The sequence below is a fragment of the Ceratotherium simum genome, chromosome 35 (assembly GCF_057802395.1).
Source record: "Ceratotherium simum simum isolate JZ-2026a chromosome 35, ASM5780239v1, whole genome shotgun sequence".
Classification (NCBI taxonomy): Eukaryota; Metazoa; Chordata; class Mammalia; order Perissodactyla; family Rhinocerotidae; genus Ceratotherium; species Ceratotherium simum.
The window spans coordinates 18,692,535-18,712,181 of record NC_141934.1 but is presented as its reverse complement, the minus strand read 5'-3'; the positions used below and the strand labels follow the sequence as shown (position 1 = coordinate 18,712,181).

At 34.0% G+C, this 19,647-nt stretch overlaps 1 protein-coding gene across 5 annotated transcripts in view; it reads right to left on the bottom strand.

Annotated features, from left to right (window-relative positions):
• Positions 1-19,647, bottom strand: part of MED13L (mediator complex subunit 13L) — a 297,270-nt gene that overhangs the window by 245,479 nt on the left and 32,144 nt on the right. For all 5 annotated transcript variants that reach the window (XM_087424160.1, XM_087424161.1, XM_014787081.2 and 2 more), the window contains exon 2: positions 16,894-17,131. In XM_087424160.1, coding sequence (XP_087280286.1) covers positions 16,894-17,131 — 238 coding nt within the window. The remainder of the gene's footprint in view (positions 1-16,893; positions 17,132-19,647) is intronic.

Genomic DNA, 19,647 nt, shown 5'->3' with positions numbered 1-19,647 from the left:
TACAAGCAGATAGAATATTAATAATCAAGAGATAGGTATTTAGGGCCGGCCCCGTGGCTTAGTGGTTAAGTGCGCGTGCTCCGCTGCTGGTGGCCCGGGTTCGGATCCCGGGCGCGCACCGACACGCCGCTTCTCCGGCCATACTGAGGCCGCATCCCACATACAGCAACTAGAAGGATGTGCAGCTATGACATACAACTATCTACTGGGGCTTCGGGGAGAAAAAAATAAAATAAAACCACATTGCTTAGACCTACTGTGTCAGAATCTGCATTTAAAAAAAAAAAAAAGAGATAGGTATTTAAATTTTTCTTTTCCTATATATAACTGGACTTTAATTTATACAGAATTTTAAAAATATATAATCAAGGAAAATGAAATAAAGAGGAAGGTGCCTACTTATAAACATGAAGAATTAAATTAATATTCATGATATTAGTGTACATTTCTGTCACATTAAAAAAAAATCTAGCAAATTGTTAAAGGTAAAGGCAGATGTCTATTTTTCCAGTATTCTAGTGTTTCAGTATTATAACAAACTACTTAGGGGATAAACTGAAGATAGATCAGCATTACAAATATAAAAATGAAGAATAAATTTATTTCAGAAGAAAATAAACATTTCGTTTTATGAATTTTTAAGTGATCTTTAGGAGTTCTTTACAAAGAGATACATGAATATAAAGATTGATTCTTTTTCTTGCGTTCCTAATGTGATCTCAATTAAAATCCCTGGATAACCAGCAAACCAAACTTTCAGAAGCATTCATCTATTGTATACATATTAATTTAAATTTTTGTGATTTCAAATTTACATCATTTCCAAGGCAAAATTATTTTGAGTGAAATGTTAATACCAAAATTGAACCACAGTTCATTTTCAAGAAGTGTTCAACCTTCTAATGAGTAAAGACTGAATTCCAGAAAGTTCTTCTCAAACTAGGTTCAGCTGCCAAATAGCTTTTCCTGTGAAATACCAAAAATATCTGTAAAGCTCCCTACATGCACTAAAACTATAATGTATAGATTACCTTTGCTCTGTTAGTGCTATTATAAACTGATGAATCTTTTCACAAAATACATATCCAATAATCATGCAATCACTTAAAATCTCCATAAAATAACAATTTGAATTATTGTTCCAATGAATATTTACTTTTCCCAAACTCTATTCTCTTCTACTCAGAGATTTCCAAAAAAAACTTATGAATGGGGGCCAGCCCGGTGGTGCAAGCCGTTAAGTGCACACGCTGCGCTGCGGCGGCCCGGGGTTCACCGGTTTGGATCCCAGGCACGCACCGACACACTGCTTGGCAAGCCATGCTGTGGCGGTGTCCCATATAAAGTGGAGGAAGATGGGCACGGATGTTAGCCCAGGGCGAGTCTTCCTCAGCAAAAAAAAAAAAAAAAAAATGAGGAGGATTGGCAGATGTTAGCACAGGGCTGATCTCCCTACCAAAAAAAAAAAAAAAAAAAGTTATGAATGCATTGTCTCTACGGCAGACTTCCCGAGTTCCTACTGCTTTCAGCAGGCCATCAAAGTACACAGACTGGCTTTAAAAAAAGGGTATAACCAATTAAAGGTTTCTGGTTTGATATAGACTGGCAGAGGTTAAATTTTATAGTCCATACACTTGAGAATTAACCAAACAAGTTACCAGGTAAACTTTTAGGCACAATACTTAACTTTGGGAAAACTAAAAGGCTGGAAAAAGACATGTGGTTCTGCTATTTAAAGAAAGCATCTCAACTAATATACTACTGAACTAAAAAGTCAGTGATTAGTTTTCAGTCCCTCTAGTGTTCAACTAGTTAAACTAACAGTCTCAATATGGTAAAGACTGCTACTTATTTATTTCATTCTAGTAAATCTGTTCCACATATTAAATACAAATGAATGTAATAAATACAAAACAAGGTGCAAAAAACAAATCAGCAGAATCTTAAATTTCTCCACATAAATCATTCAAGTTAAGATTCAGAAAGAATAAATCCAAAACTACATGCTTTCCACCTCAAGATTGATCAAGTACCCAGCATGATGCCTAGCACATAACAAGTGAACTATAAATATTTGATTATTGTCTAGTTCCCAGCTTCAACATATAACTATTTCAAACCATCATTTACTCTTAGTTTATTGCTACTATAAAATCAGGCACAATAAGCATAAATAAAAACTATTCTGCAAATAAAAAACCAAATGTGGAAAGGAAAATAGGCTTATTATGGCATGCAACATAAACTTGGAGTAGTAATTCTTGTTAATCAAACATTCTTGCTAATTCCGTATATGTAATAGTCAATAAAAAGTCCAAAACACTCTGGTCAATTGATAAGTAACATATACCATACACTTACTATAATTTTCAAGGATTAGATCACAATCCCTATTTAAAGCAATATGGGACATGATTTTAATTTTTTATTCTAAAATCCCTTTAGGAGCAAAGGCATAGATATTATCAATCATTCTTGCACAGCCAAAGCCAGAAAATGGTCAATGATAAGAGACCAGTTTTCTAAAAATCAAATGCCTATACATAAATTAATTAAGATGAAATTGACAACGTAAGGTGGAACAGAATTCAAGTTTTATCTACAGGTAGAAATTATGACCAAAACTCTGAATTGTAAAATAAATTCATGAAGATTTAAACATTCTGACAGTGGAGTTCATTAAAGGAAAAGTATGACTATGAAATGCATTCACACAGCATTTAAATCTATGCACTTTTCATATTCACTTCATGTTGTATCATAAAATAAAGCTGTAATTCCCATATTATAGATAAGAATAAAAGACAAGAAAATTTAAATGGTTTGTCTATGATGACATATATGACAGGAAGAGGCATGGTGTGAACACCCAATCTTATTTTTAGTTTACTTACCATACTTATCTTACGGTCTCTACCTCTCCAAAGGTAAAAGATAACAAAAGAATGATAAATTTCTTCCTGGCCTCTATTCCATTTTGGATATGTGAGGGTGAATAAGAGAGAGTAATCCACAATCTATGACCCACACTTCTGCTGAATGCCAGCTGAGCTAAGGTCACAAATGGAAAAAAAGAATGACAGATGGTTCCTGGCTGAGAAGATGTGATTCACTAATGATGGAAGAACTCTTCAAGCATCCTCTGGGAGACATGGCTGCACTCCACGTGTCACCAAACGGAAATTTAAACCAACACAGGAAATGTGAGCTACTGTAGGTATACGAGTGAGCGTGTTTGCAAGGATCTTTGGAGGAGACACAACAACTCTGTCAACAGTCTTTGGAAAACGCCATTTTAAAACTACAGAACTTGCTAAGTACTAACCTGCTATCTTAAATATTTAGAAAGTAGATGGAACCAAAAGGCTATCTTTAGAACAACAGAAGAAAACTGACACTATAAAATGTTTACTAAGCATTTCATTGAAAATGTTTGCCTAAATCATATACCATCTCATTTTATCATGTAGTCTATAGCCATGATATTTAAAGAAGTTAGTAATTAAGTCAGGATTTCAGGGTGAGAGAGAGAAAGCTCAAGGAAAGCTTTCGGTCATTTCGATTCTACAGTGAAACATGCAGTTCCCAGGGAGAGCCTCGGCCAAGCAAACCTAGCTCATCACTTCTACGCAGCAAGTGTGAACTCTAGTGTTGGGCTGGCAATTTATAACATATGCAGGGCAGCCAAGGTCACTCAATCCATGATGTATTTATAAGTTAACAGAGCTTCTGCCACGTAAATATCATCAAGCACTTTCACCCAATAAATAGTCTTCTTCTATAGCCCCTGTTTTACAGGAAAAGAAGAATGCAAGCTTTTTGCCTACTGTTCAAACTACTTGCTATCTACAATACTAACAAAAATAATTTATGGAAAATAATTCAATTAATTTTAATAAAACTTCTTAAATTATAAACTATAAAAAACAAGCAACTGTAAAAAGAAAAAAGGAAAAAAATTATATCACTGTCTTTTCAAATACGCAGTTAAAAAGAAATCAATGCAAGGGCCGGCCCGGTGGTGCAGTGGTTAGGTTCACGCGCTCCACTTCGGCGGCCGAGGGTTCGCAGGTTCAGATCCCGGGCACAGACCTACGCACCACTTATCAAACCATGCTGTGGCAGGTATCCCACATGTAAAGTAGAGGAAGATGGGCATGGATGTTAGCCCAGGGCCAATCTTCCTCAGCAAAAAGAGGAGGATTGGCAAGAGATGTTAGCTCAGGGCTAATCTTCGTCACCAAAAAAGAAAAAAAAAGAAATCAATGCATCAAGAAAATCTTTCAAATGTGGTCATATACTTTCCTTAAAACAGTCTTCTATAACAACAGCATGTTTTCCTATGTGATCCAGACTGCTGGGAGGACTTCATAGTATGCAACAGTGCTAAACTAATAATCTTTGTACAAACTTCTATTACATTCATTCATTTACTAATTAATTTATTCAATAAATATGTGCCAGGAATTATGCTGGTCCTACAATTACAATGATGGACAGAAGTCAGATGCAGGTCCTGCCCCTATGCAGTTTACAGCCTACAATGAGCTTCCCATCTAGTCCTATTCATAACCTCTCAAAACCTCCAACTACCTAGTAAGTCCAAACTCCTTAGCCTAGTGTTTAAGTTCCATCACTATCAGGCACAAATATTTTCAATCAACTTCTCATCTTTTAACTCTTGCCCAATAGATATTCCAAACTTTCCTACTCTATATTCTTACACATGCAATTCCATATACCTGAAATGTGCTTGCCCTGACATAGCCAGGTAACTACATACCCAAATTCTACCCTTTTTTGTGTGTGTGTGTGAGGAAGATTAGCCCTGAGCTAACATCCGATGCCAATCCTCCCCTTCTTTCTGAGGAAGATTGGCCCTGGGTTAACATCTGTGCTCATCCTCCTCTACTTTACATGGGACGCTGCCACAGCATGGCCCAACAAATGGTGCATCAGTGCGCGTTCAGGTTCCAAACCCCCGAACCCTGGGCCACAGAAGCAGAGCGTGCACACCTAACTGCTACGCCACCAGGCCAGCCCCCAAATTCTACCCATTCTTTAAGGCTTAGCTCAAGAATCAACTCTTCCTCAAAGCTCTGCCTCCTTCCATACAATTCCAATAACACTGTGCCCCTCTTAGGACATATGCAATAATGCTCTCTGTACATACGCTGTCTCCTCTATTAGACTGTCAGCTTCTGAAAAACAATGTTTGATTCATTTCTGTATTCTGCACAGCATCTAACACAATGTAGGCTCAAAAAATATCTGTTTAATAAATACACGGTGGTAATTTTAAATATAAAAGATCATTAAACAGTGATGACACTTTATAAAGCTCAAAGAATGCTTTTAAAACATCCTCTCATACATTATTTTATCGCTGCTATAAAATACTATAAATCTAAATGTGTGGGCAACTGAGCTGAATCAGTACTAACCCCAGGACATCCCATCAAAATGTTTTTGCCCCCTCAGTATCTTCTAGCTCACTGCCCCAACCACATTGGGAATCAAATTGATATCTGTGTATATCTGGACTAATCACTGATAACGCTATTTTAAGTCATTTAACCTTTTTTCATAAAACAGTATGTGCTTACTGAAGATGGGCTGGGGAGGGCTCTGGCTGACTTCTGGTTAATGAACCCTTTACTAAAGCAATGGGGATAATTGCCCCCGCCATGTTTGCTACTCAAATCAAGAGCCCCTCTTTGTTACACTCTTCGTGAAACCAATAAATGACATAATAAATTTTTCCACAATAGAGTCATTGTCAACAAATGTTATTTCCTCCCTAAACAATCAGAGTTGTATGTAATTTGTCAAAGAATGCCAAGGCAGACGTCCTTTCCATTATTAATATCTACTAGGCTACTTTTAAAATAAGTTAAAAATACATTGCCGGAAACTGAACTGAGAGCATCTAAATTTTTCTCTTTTAGACTATTTATATTTCAATGTGAATAACACGCCCTCTTATAAATAGCAAACATCAAAATCGCTTATATTTAAACAAGTCCAAGATAACCTGTGAAAAAATAAAATAATCTTAATGAAGAGACCTCATCTTGATGAGGTTCACACTTCCCTTATTCAGGCAGTCATTCCACGAATATTTACTTATTCCCTACTGGTGTCAGAAAGAACGCCTTCAAGAAGATAAGCAAAAGTCTTACCTCCCCCAAGGCTAGCAAAGCCATAAATAAAAGTAATTTTTAAAATGGAAGATATTTTGCATATGATATTATATTAAACAGGAAGAAGAGGTTTCTAATGACAGATTTGTGAATGCTCTAACCTTCACTTTACCGTTGTATACACACAATCTTTCTCAACACAAAGACACTTCATCGTTATCCAATTTTTATCTTATTCTTAAATTTTTTTTAATCAAGCCAGTTCTGCTGCATGATTAACTGCAAACTGCAGGGTATTATTCCACCACAATACCCTGGCAACCAGCTCAGATTCAGTTACACTATCACAGGACAAAAAAAGAACTAATTGTATGATCATGTGGATATTGTAGAAGCCCTTTAGTTCAATCCTAGATGGGCCTCAAGAGGATAATGCTTATTCTGTTGAACTCACTGCCAAATCACAATATGAAAGAGCCAGGATCAAAACAAGATCCAATTATACAAAGAGTGCATTTTATCAATGTCGGGTCTATAAATAGAAATATGTATGTGGCCCACTACTTGTGAAAAATTGTTCAAAAATATTTACATAGATGGAGCTTTACAGAAAATTATCAAACACTTACTAGCCATAATGATATTCAATGAGAATCTCTTCAGGTAGCATCAGGACAGCAGCTTAGGCACAAAATACTTAAAGAAACCGAATCCAATTTCCTAATTCTCTCATGCTTACAACAGATTTCTAAACTGCTGGGATCTTTTGGACGAGGGGAGAAGAAGCATATTTATGTGTTATTTCTACCATTAAAATATTTTTTATAAAGAATAAAAAATCTTAGCTCCTAGTAATGCTCATGGCTGAGTACATCTATATCAAATTCTAGTTACCATTTGCTCAAGAATCATAAAACAAAACAAAATGATTGATTCATTTTGTTTGTAAATTTGTAAATACTCTTTCAAACAATTATTCATGAAAGTTAAGCACAGACATCTATAAATCAGTTTAGTCTACTATACTTTAAACAGGTCCAGAAACCAGGTAACTTAACTAAATAAATGATAGCCTCAGCAACCACCTCCTACTTCACCCAATAGTTACCATGTTCTTTTTCTAAATATTTCTGATTTTCAAGATCTGGGCCCATGATAATAGGTCTATAAAAAGAAAAGGAAGGAAAAAAAGACCTCTAATGACAACAGATATGTAATTCTAGCTCTTTCCTTATCTCAATAATATATAAAAGCAAATGCTAATCTCATATCAAGTTTAAATATTCAAATGTGTTGTATTCATGTCAAGTTAACTCCAAAACTATTTTTATTTATTTTATTTTTACTTCCCTGTTATCAATTTAGTGTGTGCTCAGTTCAGGGGATCAAGACTAAACATATGAGCTGACGTTATTGGAATCAACATTCACCAAGTGTCATAGAACACATTTAAAATCAAAAAAGATAAGTCCTCTGTCCAGAATTATGTAAGCCAGTGTTCCTTCTGTAAGTACAGGCAATAGATCTGATTTGTTATCAACAGAACTGTAATAGTTATGTAAGTTTTATTTAAAATGGTCTGGTAAAGTTGATTTATTCATTTTATATGGCACAATCACATCGTTTCATGTTATGTATTGCTTCACAGACGATAACGGTTTCAATTTTAAAAGGTACAAAATATGGGTGTGGGTTCCACTCTGACTAGTGACATGACTAAGCCATGGACTTTTTCTAAGCTTCAGTTTCCCTTTGGGTGTAAATGAGAGAGGACACTCACTGAGACCTCTCAGTGAGGACCCACCAAGATCCATTCCCACCTTCTTTCCTTAGAAAACCTCAGTTCTGGTTTAAGGACTTTTTATTTCATCTCCTATATAAAATACTCTAAACAGTAAGACTGACCTAATGCCATTTGAATAGGTCAGCAATGAATTTGCTTGGAAATTCATGTCAGCAATGAATTTCCTTGTAAATTTTGTAGCAAAATGTGTTGTTCTCTACCTATGTAATTTTACCTCCCTATCTCAATTTTAATATTTGAACATTACGTTCAAATGTATACTATTTTCTAAATTCTACTAATATTTAAACTTTTTCTCCAATTTACCACATTCAGATTCTTACACATCAACCTCTCTGAACACAAGATAAAACAAAGACACTGTTTTACTGGGCAAAGAAATCTTAATACTACCTTAATGTACAGAAACCTCTTCTAAATCTTAAAGCTTTCTATTAAAGAACAAAATTTTGAAATAAAATATACACAAACGGGGGGAAAAAAATCAAAAAAGCTATTCTTAAAATTGCTAGACTAAATACTTATATTATCAGTCACAATGTATTTATCACTAAAATTACTTACATATCAAGGAAAAAAACTGTAATACACCAAATAACAGTTTACCTCCTTTTAGGTAAATTTTCCACCCGACTTGCTCCCATGGTGGTTTTAATACCTCATTAATGGGGGGTTTTACTCAGGTTTACTTTATACAAGTAGGTGACTTTATATCAATGCAAAAATATTAGACCATAACGCCGACACTTACCAAAACACGAATCCCCCCCCACTAAATCAACTGACTAGACTTAACTTTTCCTTAAAGCAACTATCTTTAAATTATAATTTTTTTACCAATTGTTTAATTTTCATATCATTAGAACATAAGCCCTTTATGTGCTATTTCACCACAATCTCAGTATAAAAGTCTCATTTTTCACAGAAAAAAACTAATTTCATGGTTCAGTAAGTTGCCTGTGGTTACACATCGATTTTATATACATTCAGAAGTCAGACTTTAGCTTGTTCTCTCAATTTCAAGCACATTTAACTTAATAATTCTATCTAAGTCATTAGACTTTTTTCTATTCTTCATCAGATAGAATTCTGAAGTCATTATGACCTTACTATAATTTTACAATATAAATTTATTGTTTACCAAAGTTAATAAGTAATTTATTTTCTTTTTTAAGGATATAATTTATAGTTTTCTATTAAATCTAATATTTCAGTAAGTATGCACTAGAATCATTTGGATAATCATCATACAACAAAAACTACTACTATTTTATAGCTTTAGCAAACTAATACTTTCAAAACTAAACAGAAAACAGAACATACTGTAATTATTTTAAAAATCAGAAGTTGTATATCAAGACTTGAATAATTTAGATCCCAGTGAAAACAAAGAATACTTACTTTATAAACTATTTAGAACTAGCTACCATTTACCACTGGTATGTGTTTTCCCTCAAAGTGCTTGTTTCCCATGAAATATGACTGTCTTTTTCTACTATCATCCACAAAACAACAACCAATATAAAAGGTAAATTTACTTTTCAGGTGCTCTGTGTTAACAATCTCAGGAACTATTAATGTCACGTAATAAAAGCTCCATATAAATGTTGATACACAAAATATTACAAATCTAGAATGCTAGAAATGATATAATTCACTTGTTATCAAAATCACCAGAATTTTATACTTGAAGAATAAATAAATCCAAACAATGTAAAAAAACTCTTTTCTAATTTAGTCAGATTAATTTCAGTGAATCATAAATTGACCATCAATAATGAAAAAAAAAGATAACAGGGTGGAAAGTCAGGAGTCAGATTTTCTCTTTAGAAATTTTCAAACTGAAAGACATTTTACCTAGAAAGGGTAATTTCTGTCAATTTTACATGTCGTTACTTTCACAGAAAGCAATTTTTTTCATTTCAATTGAGAATTAAACCATTTACAATGCTGATTAAAATTATTTCATTTCATTTAGTCAAATGACCAGGAATTACCAAATTCAACTGAAAATTCCCAGACTATAAGAAACACAATAATATATTCCTACATACTTTACTGTCTACGATTTTAGAAAACTTAATGTCAACGTTTTTCTTTTTAGTATCCTAAGCAATAAGAGGTATTGATTTTCAGGGTTTGACTTTACCATCATAATTTGCCTTTGCTAGATCTTCTATGTTTTTCTTCCCTTCTCCTCTCCTATGCGCCCCTGCCTTTCCCGTGACTTAAGCATGTAGTCTTCATGTGATCTTTTAACTGCTTTTATAAATGATTCATGATGTTTTCTGTTGTTTTTAAATAGGCTCAAAGTGAGGTTTTTCCTCAAGCCAGAGCGAAAAGTTGTTGGGGAAAAGGATATTCACACAGTCTCAAAGTTTCACCCCAAATTTACTTAATAATTACAAAAGTAAAAGGGTATCTTTACACTGGAGAAATCTGGTAGACACTACTTTCAACAAGTAATCAAAACTTACTAGGATCAATATTGGGACAAACTGACATGCTGGGCCTCTGACGATGCCACAGGAAGTACATATTACCTACTCAAAATTATTGCCAAAAATGTTCAACCTGAATCTAATCATGAGGAAACAATTTCACAAATTCAGAATATGGAACATTTGCCAGGACAACTGAACTGCTCCCTTCAAATAACATCATTATCATTGAAGTATCCAAAAAAAGAGACAACTTGGGGAATATTCTAAATTAGAGGAAACTAAAGAGACAAGACATCTAAATCCAACAGTGATCCCTGACTGAATCCTAGATTGGAGGGAAGCAGGCTATAAAAGGCATTACTGGGACAACTGAGGGAATTTGGATCAAAACTGAATTATTAGATAATTATATCAACGTTAAAGTTCTTGAGTATGATGATAGTATAATGGTTATGTAGGAAAATGTCCCATATTCTCACAGGAGTTACATGGTGAAGCACACAGGGCTACAGATTCATGAAGTCTGGAAATTACCTTCAAATGGTTTAGACAGAAAGAAAAGTATATGTATATATGTGTGTAAATATTTTTCAAAAGAAGAAGCTGAGAGGAGGAGTTAAACTCTTCCTTGGAGATATCTAAACAAAGGTTACATCAATCCCATCATTTGAGATTATAGATGATAATCTATATATACAGATTATATTACCAGCTCTCCATTCTCTTCTCTCAGTCTTCCTCCATTCCTACAAAATGCCCAGTTCTTCTTCCAGAGGCTGGCAATCAGTTCAGTAGTAAAAATAATAGTACTAGAGTGTCTTAAATCATCTCACACTGGTCACTGTGAGAAAACCAGATCCATTTTTCCTAACTCTCTAATGTCTAATGTTGTTTTCGCAATGGCCCACACCTCCTGGCATGGGTGGCAGCACTCTAAAAAAAATGGAAAAAAGCAATACTTAACAACTCTAAATACAACAAAGGATCACAACTGCCAGTCTGCACCTACAGTGACAGTAAAGCCAATCCTGAAGACTTCTAATACTGATAATTGGGACAATCATTTTTTAGAGGTGGACCAATGTACTCCCATTATAATTTACATCTGTCTATCTGTAATAATCAAAAGGAAAAAAAGTAGCACAGAAAAATTAAACTTTAAAATTATTGACAGTACATATTTACAGTCAAGTTTCCTTACAGAACGTATACAAAATAAAATGGATATTTTTACCTCCTCAGGTATTAACAACAGGAGTAATAACGCCTTATTTTAACTAGGATTCAATCTCCTCACATTATCATATCACTTAAATTTTAAAGTGTATTTATTATGTCAACCTTTTGAGAATACAATACTATGCTACGTTAGAACCATGTAAGATAGGTTTCCTTCATCATTCATTCAATCAACAAACATTATTAAGCATATACTAGGCTTATATAATACTTCTTCTGGACTGGAGACTCTTAATACTTTGGGTCAAACCATCTCCAGTCCCTAAAAGTCTGTGCTTGCTCTTTGTACCATTTTGGGGTTTCAGGATTGCATGTCTTTCCCACCACTGACTAATAGGTAATGAAATGACCAGAAGATTGTGTTTATAAAACAATTTTGTGCGGTAAATTAGGAGAAGTCAATTTAGCATACTATATTAATCTCTAAAATTCCAACTGAAAATGCAGAAAAGGATGTAGTCAAGCAAAAAGGGCAAAGGTATACTAAAATAAAATTGGCAAAGACTATTAATATATAGTTCAGTATGTAAGTATTGGTATTTTTTAATTTAAATAATCTTGTTTTCTCAAGTAAACAGAATATTTAAGTGCACAGCTCAATTTAGAATAAAATAATTTATTATAATATTATGATCTTCCTGCTCATATTCATCTTGCATTGATCAGAAATCTACAACAATTCCCAAAAATCTACCAAATTAAGTCCAAATTCCTCACCTTTGCTTCAGTGTACCCACATTATGGCTCACCTTCCCAGTCTTCCAGTCTCCCCTGACTAGTATTTCACTCATACCCGAAGCTCCAGACAAACCTACTCTTCCCACAATTTGTTCACTGCCTGCAGGCCCTCTGTACAGGCTACTTCCTCTGATTAGGACAAGTTCCATCCCAACCTAGACAACTCCTACTTATCCTGTAAGATTCACTTCAACCACAAGCCTCACCAACTCTGGGCTTCCCAATCATCTCCCTAACCTTTGTTCCCCAAGGTTGAATCTGATGCTTCTGCAGGATTCCATAACTTAATCATTTACAGCCTACTCCATTGTATCACAATCATGGATTTATTTAGCTACCTCCCCAATAAGACTGTGAGCTCCTTAAGGATAAAGACTCATTTTACATGTCCAAGCCTGATCACAGGTCTTGCTTAATGTTAGAGGTTGAATAATCAGACCAGAAACCAAGAAAGTTATCAACCCTTGGCACTAGGGCTCATGATGTTCTCGTTATAAGTTTATGGAACACTTACGCATTAGTCCTGGAACTGAATGTCTGCCCATTTGGAAAGTAATCAATCTACTACAGTCATGTGCCGCATAACGATGTTTTGGTCAACGATGAACCACATGACATGACAGTAGTCCCATAAGATTAGTGCCATATAGTGTAGCTGTGTCATAGGCTATACCATTTGGGTTTGTGTAAGTACACTCTATGATGTTTGCACAATGACGGAATCGCCTAACAACGCGATACCAAGAAGGTATCCCCATTGTTAAGTGACACATGCCTGTGTATTTCTCTTATATACTTAAAGTGTTCTTTGCATTATACATTTGCGTGCTTGTCTTATACCCTTTTTAGACTATAAACTTATCAAGGGTAGAGATTCCATCAAACCCCTGTAATTGGACCCATTAAACACACGTATGGACACAAGGAAGGACACACACCCCTGTTTGGTGTTCAGCCAGTGCCCTGCCTCAACACCACTATGCGGAAAAGGCAGTAAAGTTACAAATTTACCTTCCAGGGATCCAACAGAATCAAATCTTAATTCTGACCTCTTTATAACACAATTTAAGGTTTACTATGAAATTGTGTTTATAGTATAAGTCTAGACAAATTTCATATGAGCAGGGGTATCTTTGAGCCTCTAACATTTTATTATTCCCAGTTATTCCACCTAAACACTAAAACTCACACTCAAAAATATGATTACTTCAACCTAAAAGTATACTTTAAAAATTAATATTTGACGAACATTAGCAAGCACTGAATTTTACACAGAATAAACCAATTGTTTAAAAAATACCAAAATGTTTTTTAATTTTGATGTATGAGTTCATTGTTGTCATTGTAGTAGCAGCTGTAATAGTTACAATTACAGATTGTTCTCTGTGCTGTTCTAAGTACTTTTTTTATCCTTATAACCCAACTGACAGTGAGGAAACTGAGGCACCAATAAGTTAAATAAATTGACCATGGATACACAGCTACCAAGTGATAGAGCAGGGACTCAAACCCAAGCCCACTCTATGAATCACTATGCCATACAGTACAAACAGCAATTCCCCAGACAAGAGCCCAAAAGCGTTTATCCAAGTGGCAGGGACAGGCTATAAATGTGTTTTAGTCTTCTCTCAGACTATTTCATAAATATTTCAAGCATTTAAACAAAAAGTCTAATATTATAAAACTAAGGTGTGTGTGTATCCTGTAGGATTATTCTCTTTCTATGGGGATACTTTATACATTTAAATCGAAGATGGTTGCTTTGGTATTATACTTTACTGTCAGGAGGTTGGTAGCATGCTATTTTGAGTACACTGTAAAGACAAGGGGAAATGTCTAATAACATAACTAAAAAGCATTTAAGGAACAGTAAGTAAAATGTCCCAAAAGAAAATGTTACAAATAATGGTACCACCATGCTTAATGTTAACAGGGTTCTGCTAAAATTTATTTTACCCAAGATGAAATGACTCTTACATAAACTATAGAATGAAATTGATTCCAAAATATCCTCAATTTGTGTGACTACCAATTAAAATATTCCCTTTGTGTCCTTCATTTTTTCATGATTGCTCTACATGTCATATTCTCCCTCACTGGAAACAAAGTTGTCTTTATGCCACTCATTTTTCTAATTAAGTTTCAAATATTTTCTAATATTAGGTTGAACCATATAAAACTACCCTTTTCAACCACTTTTTACCTACAAAAATGGACACTTCATATGCTTCAGTCTAATAACTTTCACAAATTCAAGAGAGTAAAAAGAGTACAGGTACTTAACGAAGTTATGATTATTTCATCACTGTAATACTTTCCTGGTGGCATGCAAAGGAAAAAACAATTCACCCCATTATGGGACTCAATGAGAAAGCAAATAAAAATAAAAAGTAATCATTCTCATGAGAAAACATTCACAATACAATGTTAAGTGAAAAGGAGTGAATACAAAACAGTATGATACCAATTTCATTTACAAATAAAAACACCAAATATTAAAACTCTGTTTTAAACTTTAGGGTTTTTGTTTCTTTGTTCTCTTTGGCGGTTCTGCTTTCCTACTTTTCTAATTAAATGTAGTATTTCTGTAATTTATAAAAACAATTTAAAAAGTTAATCTTTGCTTAATTCTTTACCACAAAAATACTTAATACATTAGTGAATCTACATATGCAATCTAAAGCAACTTTAAAACATCTAAACAGCCTACATCTTTTTGTTAACTCAGTAACAAAGTCCATGAGAAACAACACAATAACTTAAGTTATTTCTAGGAACACTGATCATGTACTTTCTTTGTATGGGTAAATAACTTTATACATCAACTAAATAAACCTAATGAACAGTTGGATTTGGTTTCATCGTTATAAAATGGTGATGTGCTACTAACAAATAAAGACCAGACCAAAAAGTTAAAACATAAGGGATCAATATGAATTAGAGAAATGGAAGGAGATTAAGTCGGAAACAATCATGAAAAATAAAGGAGAAAGAAACTAAAAACAAAAACGCTATATTCTTCCACTACGTGTGTAAAATTTTTAAAAGAACCAAAATACATGTTTTGATACTAAAATGGATAAATCTAAGTGTTATAAGTATCTTCTAGAAGATATCTTATTTTTAAAATTCTGATAAACAGAATCCAGATGTTTAAAACTAATTTTACCTGAGTTCACCGCTCACTACATGAAATAAGCTTTAAGATGTATATAAGTTGTGAGATTTTGCTGACTAACTAGCTAAATAAGCAATCTTACCCAGAACTAGTTCTTATATTTATAAACCCAATACTCTAAAAAACATGAGGAGAAAAGTTGGAGTTGAATAGACAAATGGCCCATAATGTGGCCCATAACGTCAACAGCTCAATTAGTCCACTGTGGTTTACTGCCCTCTGGCTGTTGTGGCAGGAGACATCACAGATAAAAAACGGCTGCAAAGAAAAGCTAGGAAGTGTCAAACAGAAGTTGGCAGGAAATCCTTGAAGCAAATTTAGACACTATTTAGAATAGACCCTCAAATATACATTAAAGTTAGTTTTACTCCTTCCTTAAAAAAATATTAAACATATCAACTAACAAAACATTTCAAATACTATCTGAACTTTTTCAACCACAAATTAACAAAATATAGGGTAGTTTGAACATAAAAGTTGGCCCTAGGAAGTTGGCCCTAAGTCAAAAAGAGACTACGCCCTACCCTAACTAAAGATGGGAATTAGTCTTGATTTAGAAAAATTCCTTAGCATACTAGATGCAAACATTTACATAAAAACATAAAACATTTACTAGAAATTCAAAGAATATTGATAAAATTTCCTCTGGCTATAAATCTGTGGTAAATATAAAAAGTAGCTTAGAATAATGAAGCTCTTATATTAATTCAAAGTTTCCAGATATCAGATGTAGTCTGAAGTTAAAAATTAGGCAACGTTGCAGCAAATATTTTCTAGAATCATCTAATTACATAAAACATAGGAAACAAAGCAAAGGAAAACTTACTACGCCAAAATCAGACCGGATCCTTTATGGTAATCTTTCTTCAAAATACGACCCAATGTCATCTCATAATTTAGTCCAATAAGGCTTAGACTAACTTTCTATTATCACTTCACAATTTTCCACCAGAGTTCAGCTGGCAATGAACCACAACAGCTACAGTCCAAGAAAAAACAATTCTGTTCATTTCACTGACTTGCTCATTACTCACAATTCACCATCATTTTAAAACAGTGAATCTTAGCCTTGTTTCCAACCCAACACACCCAGGGGACACAATACTTTCCTTTAATAATAGAGGCTCACAAGGTTCTGATTCCTAGCATGACTAGGAAACGACAAGAGAATTTGGAAAAAATGGGAGTGGAAAGAAGAAGGATGAGAGTGAGAATGTTCCTTTTGAGAGACACACCCATTAAACACGGGTTTTTCTTCTCAGCAAGTCTTAATAACCTTTTCAGAATTTACCACTGTTCCAAAAATATATGATGCAAGTAATTTTTAAGAAAAAACAAAAACCTTACCCTGCAGTTCATGATGTATTACACCCACTAGGTTGGGTTCGTCTCCCCACCAGAATATCCATAACTCTTTGCAATCTGGTTTGACATCACGACGCCATACACACAGCAAGTTGGCTTGCAGACAGCGGATGAAACTTAACAGGATTGGATCATCTTGGGCTGGGGCTGAAATTATGGGTCCACAGTCCCCATGCCCTCCAAAATTGTACCTACGCCATTTGATTCCCGTGAGTTCAGCCTAGAAAAAGACAAGAAAATTACAGTACAGATAAGCAAATTTGCTAAAATAAATATTTACACTACACTTCACATCATAAGATTTCTCCCACTGAATGATGTATGTCAATTCTTCTTGATTTTTAAACGGGAAAAAATTTCATTTCTTCCTATCAAGATTTTTACATAGTTCCTTACATTAAATAACACAATACAACACACAGATAATCATTATTTCCTGTTGAACCACTTTGTACCTAAACATTTACTATAAAGTCTCTCTATATAAAACTATTTCTGTTATTATTCTTTATTTGATTCATAAACTATATTTAGAAAGCAGCGTTTAAAAAATAAGTTTGCAGAATTGAAATCATTTCTTTCAAAGGATTTCTTCTCATCAGAAGCTACCGTTTGAATCCTTTTTCATCAGAGAAGCAGTTATTAGCGTGCAGCACCACGGTGTCTCATTACCAACGCCAAAGAAGCTGCTAATGAAACTGACGCAAAGTTACCGACGACGCACTCACGTTATTTCACATGTAGCACGCAGAAAAGCTTTGCTTCTATAGCAATTCCCTAATGCAGTCTGGTCTTTTGTTCTTTAAACACATTTTAAAACATGAGAAATTTAAACCAGATGAAGAGCAGAACCTGTACTTTGTTCTGTTACATAGATTTGTATTTTAAAATTTCTTAAATCTTAGATTTAAGGAACTAAACTTCAAAGATGTTTCAACACAAACAAAAGTTGAATTCTTTACTTAAGCAGCTATAAACTACAACTATGCATTCCAAACTGATAGTAAAACTGATTCATAATATAATTCTGTACCAAACAGCCCATGTGTCCCTTGCATTCAATCCTTACTCACTCATCTTGCCCCTCCTCACCCCCCCACCAGCAAATCAATAGTTTCTGTCAAAAAGTTGTTGTTCAAAAAACAAGTACCACAGGGAAGAAAAATAACCATATCGTCTACTAACATAACTGAAACAAATTTAAAGTGGTAAAGCAATCCATCACTATAACCAACACATTTAAGGAAAAAAAAACAATTTTCCTCAATCCAAAACAAAAGGCTTCATTTCAAAACAAGAGTTCCAAAAATAATAATATGTAAACGAAAACTGCCTGAAATTCAGTAATTTATCCTTTTACACTATGAGATATGCAAATCTAATCTTTAATGAATATTCTTCATAAAAGGTGGCAGTGGCATCATTTAGGTCTTTTTATGCCACTTGGTTTCCTCTGACTGTAAAGGTATTACATGGCCAATGCAAAAAGTTCAAAAATAAATAATATAAATAAAAAGTAAACTAATCACACCCAAAATAATTATTTTCTATAATCACATCAGAAATAATTATCAGCATCTTACTATATGTTCTTCTTGTGTTTCTGTACATACACATTTTTCAAGTTGGAACCATAGTGCATGGTTTTATAGCCTGCTTTTTTTGCTTATTATAAGTATTTTTGTATATTACTAATTATTCTTCAAAAACAATTTTTAATGTTTGCATAATATTCTATTCACTGTTTGGAAAAAACATAATTTATTCCATAACAACTGGACAATCTTCCATTTTTTTCACTATTATAATTATTATAATTGGTGAACATCCTTGAACATTGTTATTTTCTCGATTATTTCCTTAGGAGAGATTGCTTGATGTAGAAATACCAGTCAAAGAACATGAATATTTTAAGACTCATGGATGAGTGCTACCATACTACTTTTCAATTAACAGTCCCACCAATACAAATAACCTCCTCCCAAACGGCATCTTTTAAAATACCTATCAATTTAATAGAACAGTATGTCCTTGTACTAATTTATAATTCTTGTTCTGCTTAGAGGAAATTATTATCATATATTTAATCAGAAGTATAACCAGGGGCCAGGCCTCCTGGGTTTGAATCTCAGCTCTGTACTTACCAGCTATAAGCAGCAAGTGTCTAGCAAATTACTTAACCTTTGTCTCTCAGTTGCCTCACTAGGAAAACGAGGATAATGGCATTTATAGAGTTGATTAAATGAGTTAGTACATCTATAAAGCACTTAGGACAGTGCCTAGCAATGGCAAAAAATATGTATGGTATTATTATCATTACTAGTAGTAGTAGTACTATTTCTCTTTGAGTTGTCTGTTAATATCCTTTGTGTGTCTTTCTATCATACAAGTTCCTTTGTTTCTTCAAATAAAAGCAACGCGTGTGTGTGTGTTTGCGTGTGTGTGTGTTTTAATCAGAAAGCCTAACATCAATTCTTAAATAAATGTCAAAGAAAGAAATTAAATAAAAAGACTAAAAAAGGGCAACTCGAATCAAAAAAGTTAAGTAGAAGACTAACTTTTCTTATTATCACCTAAGCTAGTGTTCTGTGCCTAAGGATCTGGGAGCATGGGGGGAGGAAGAGAGGAGGGGCATAAAAAGATACCACTAAATATGAATCACTAATACTTATATTAACCATATTTAAAAGGTTAGAAAATTAAGATTGATATCAGAGATTTAAAAGATCAAGTGAG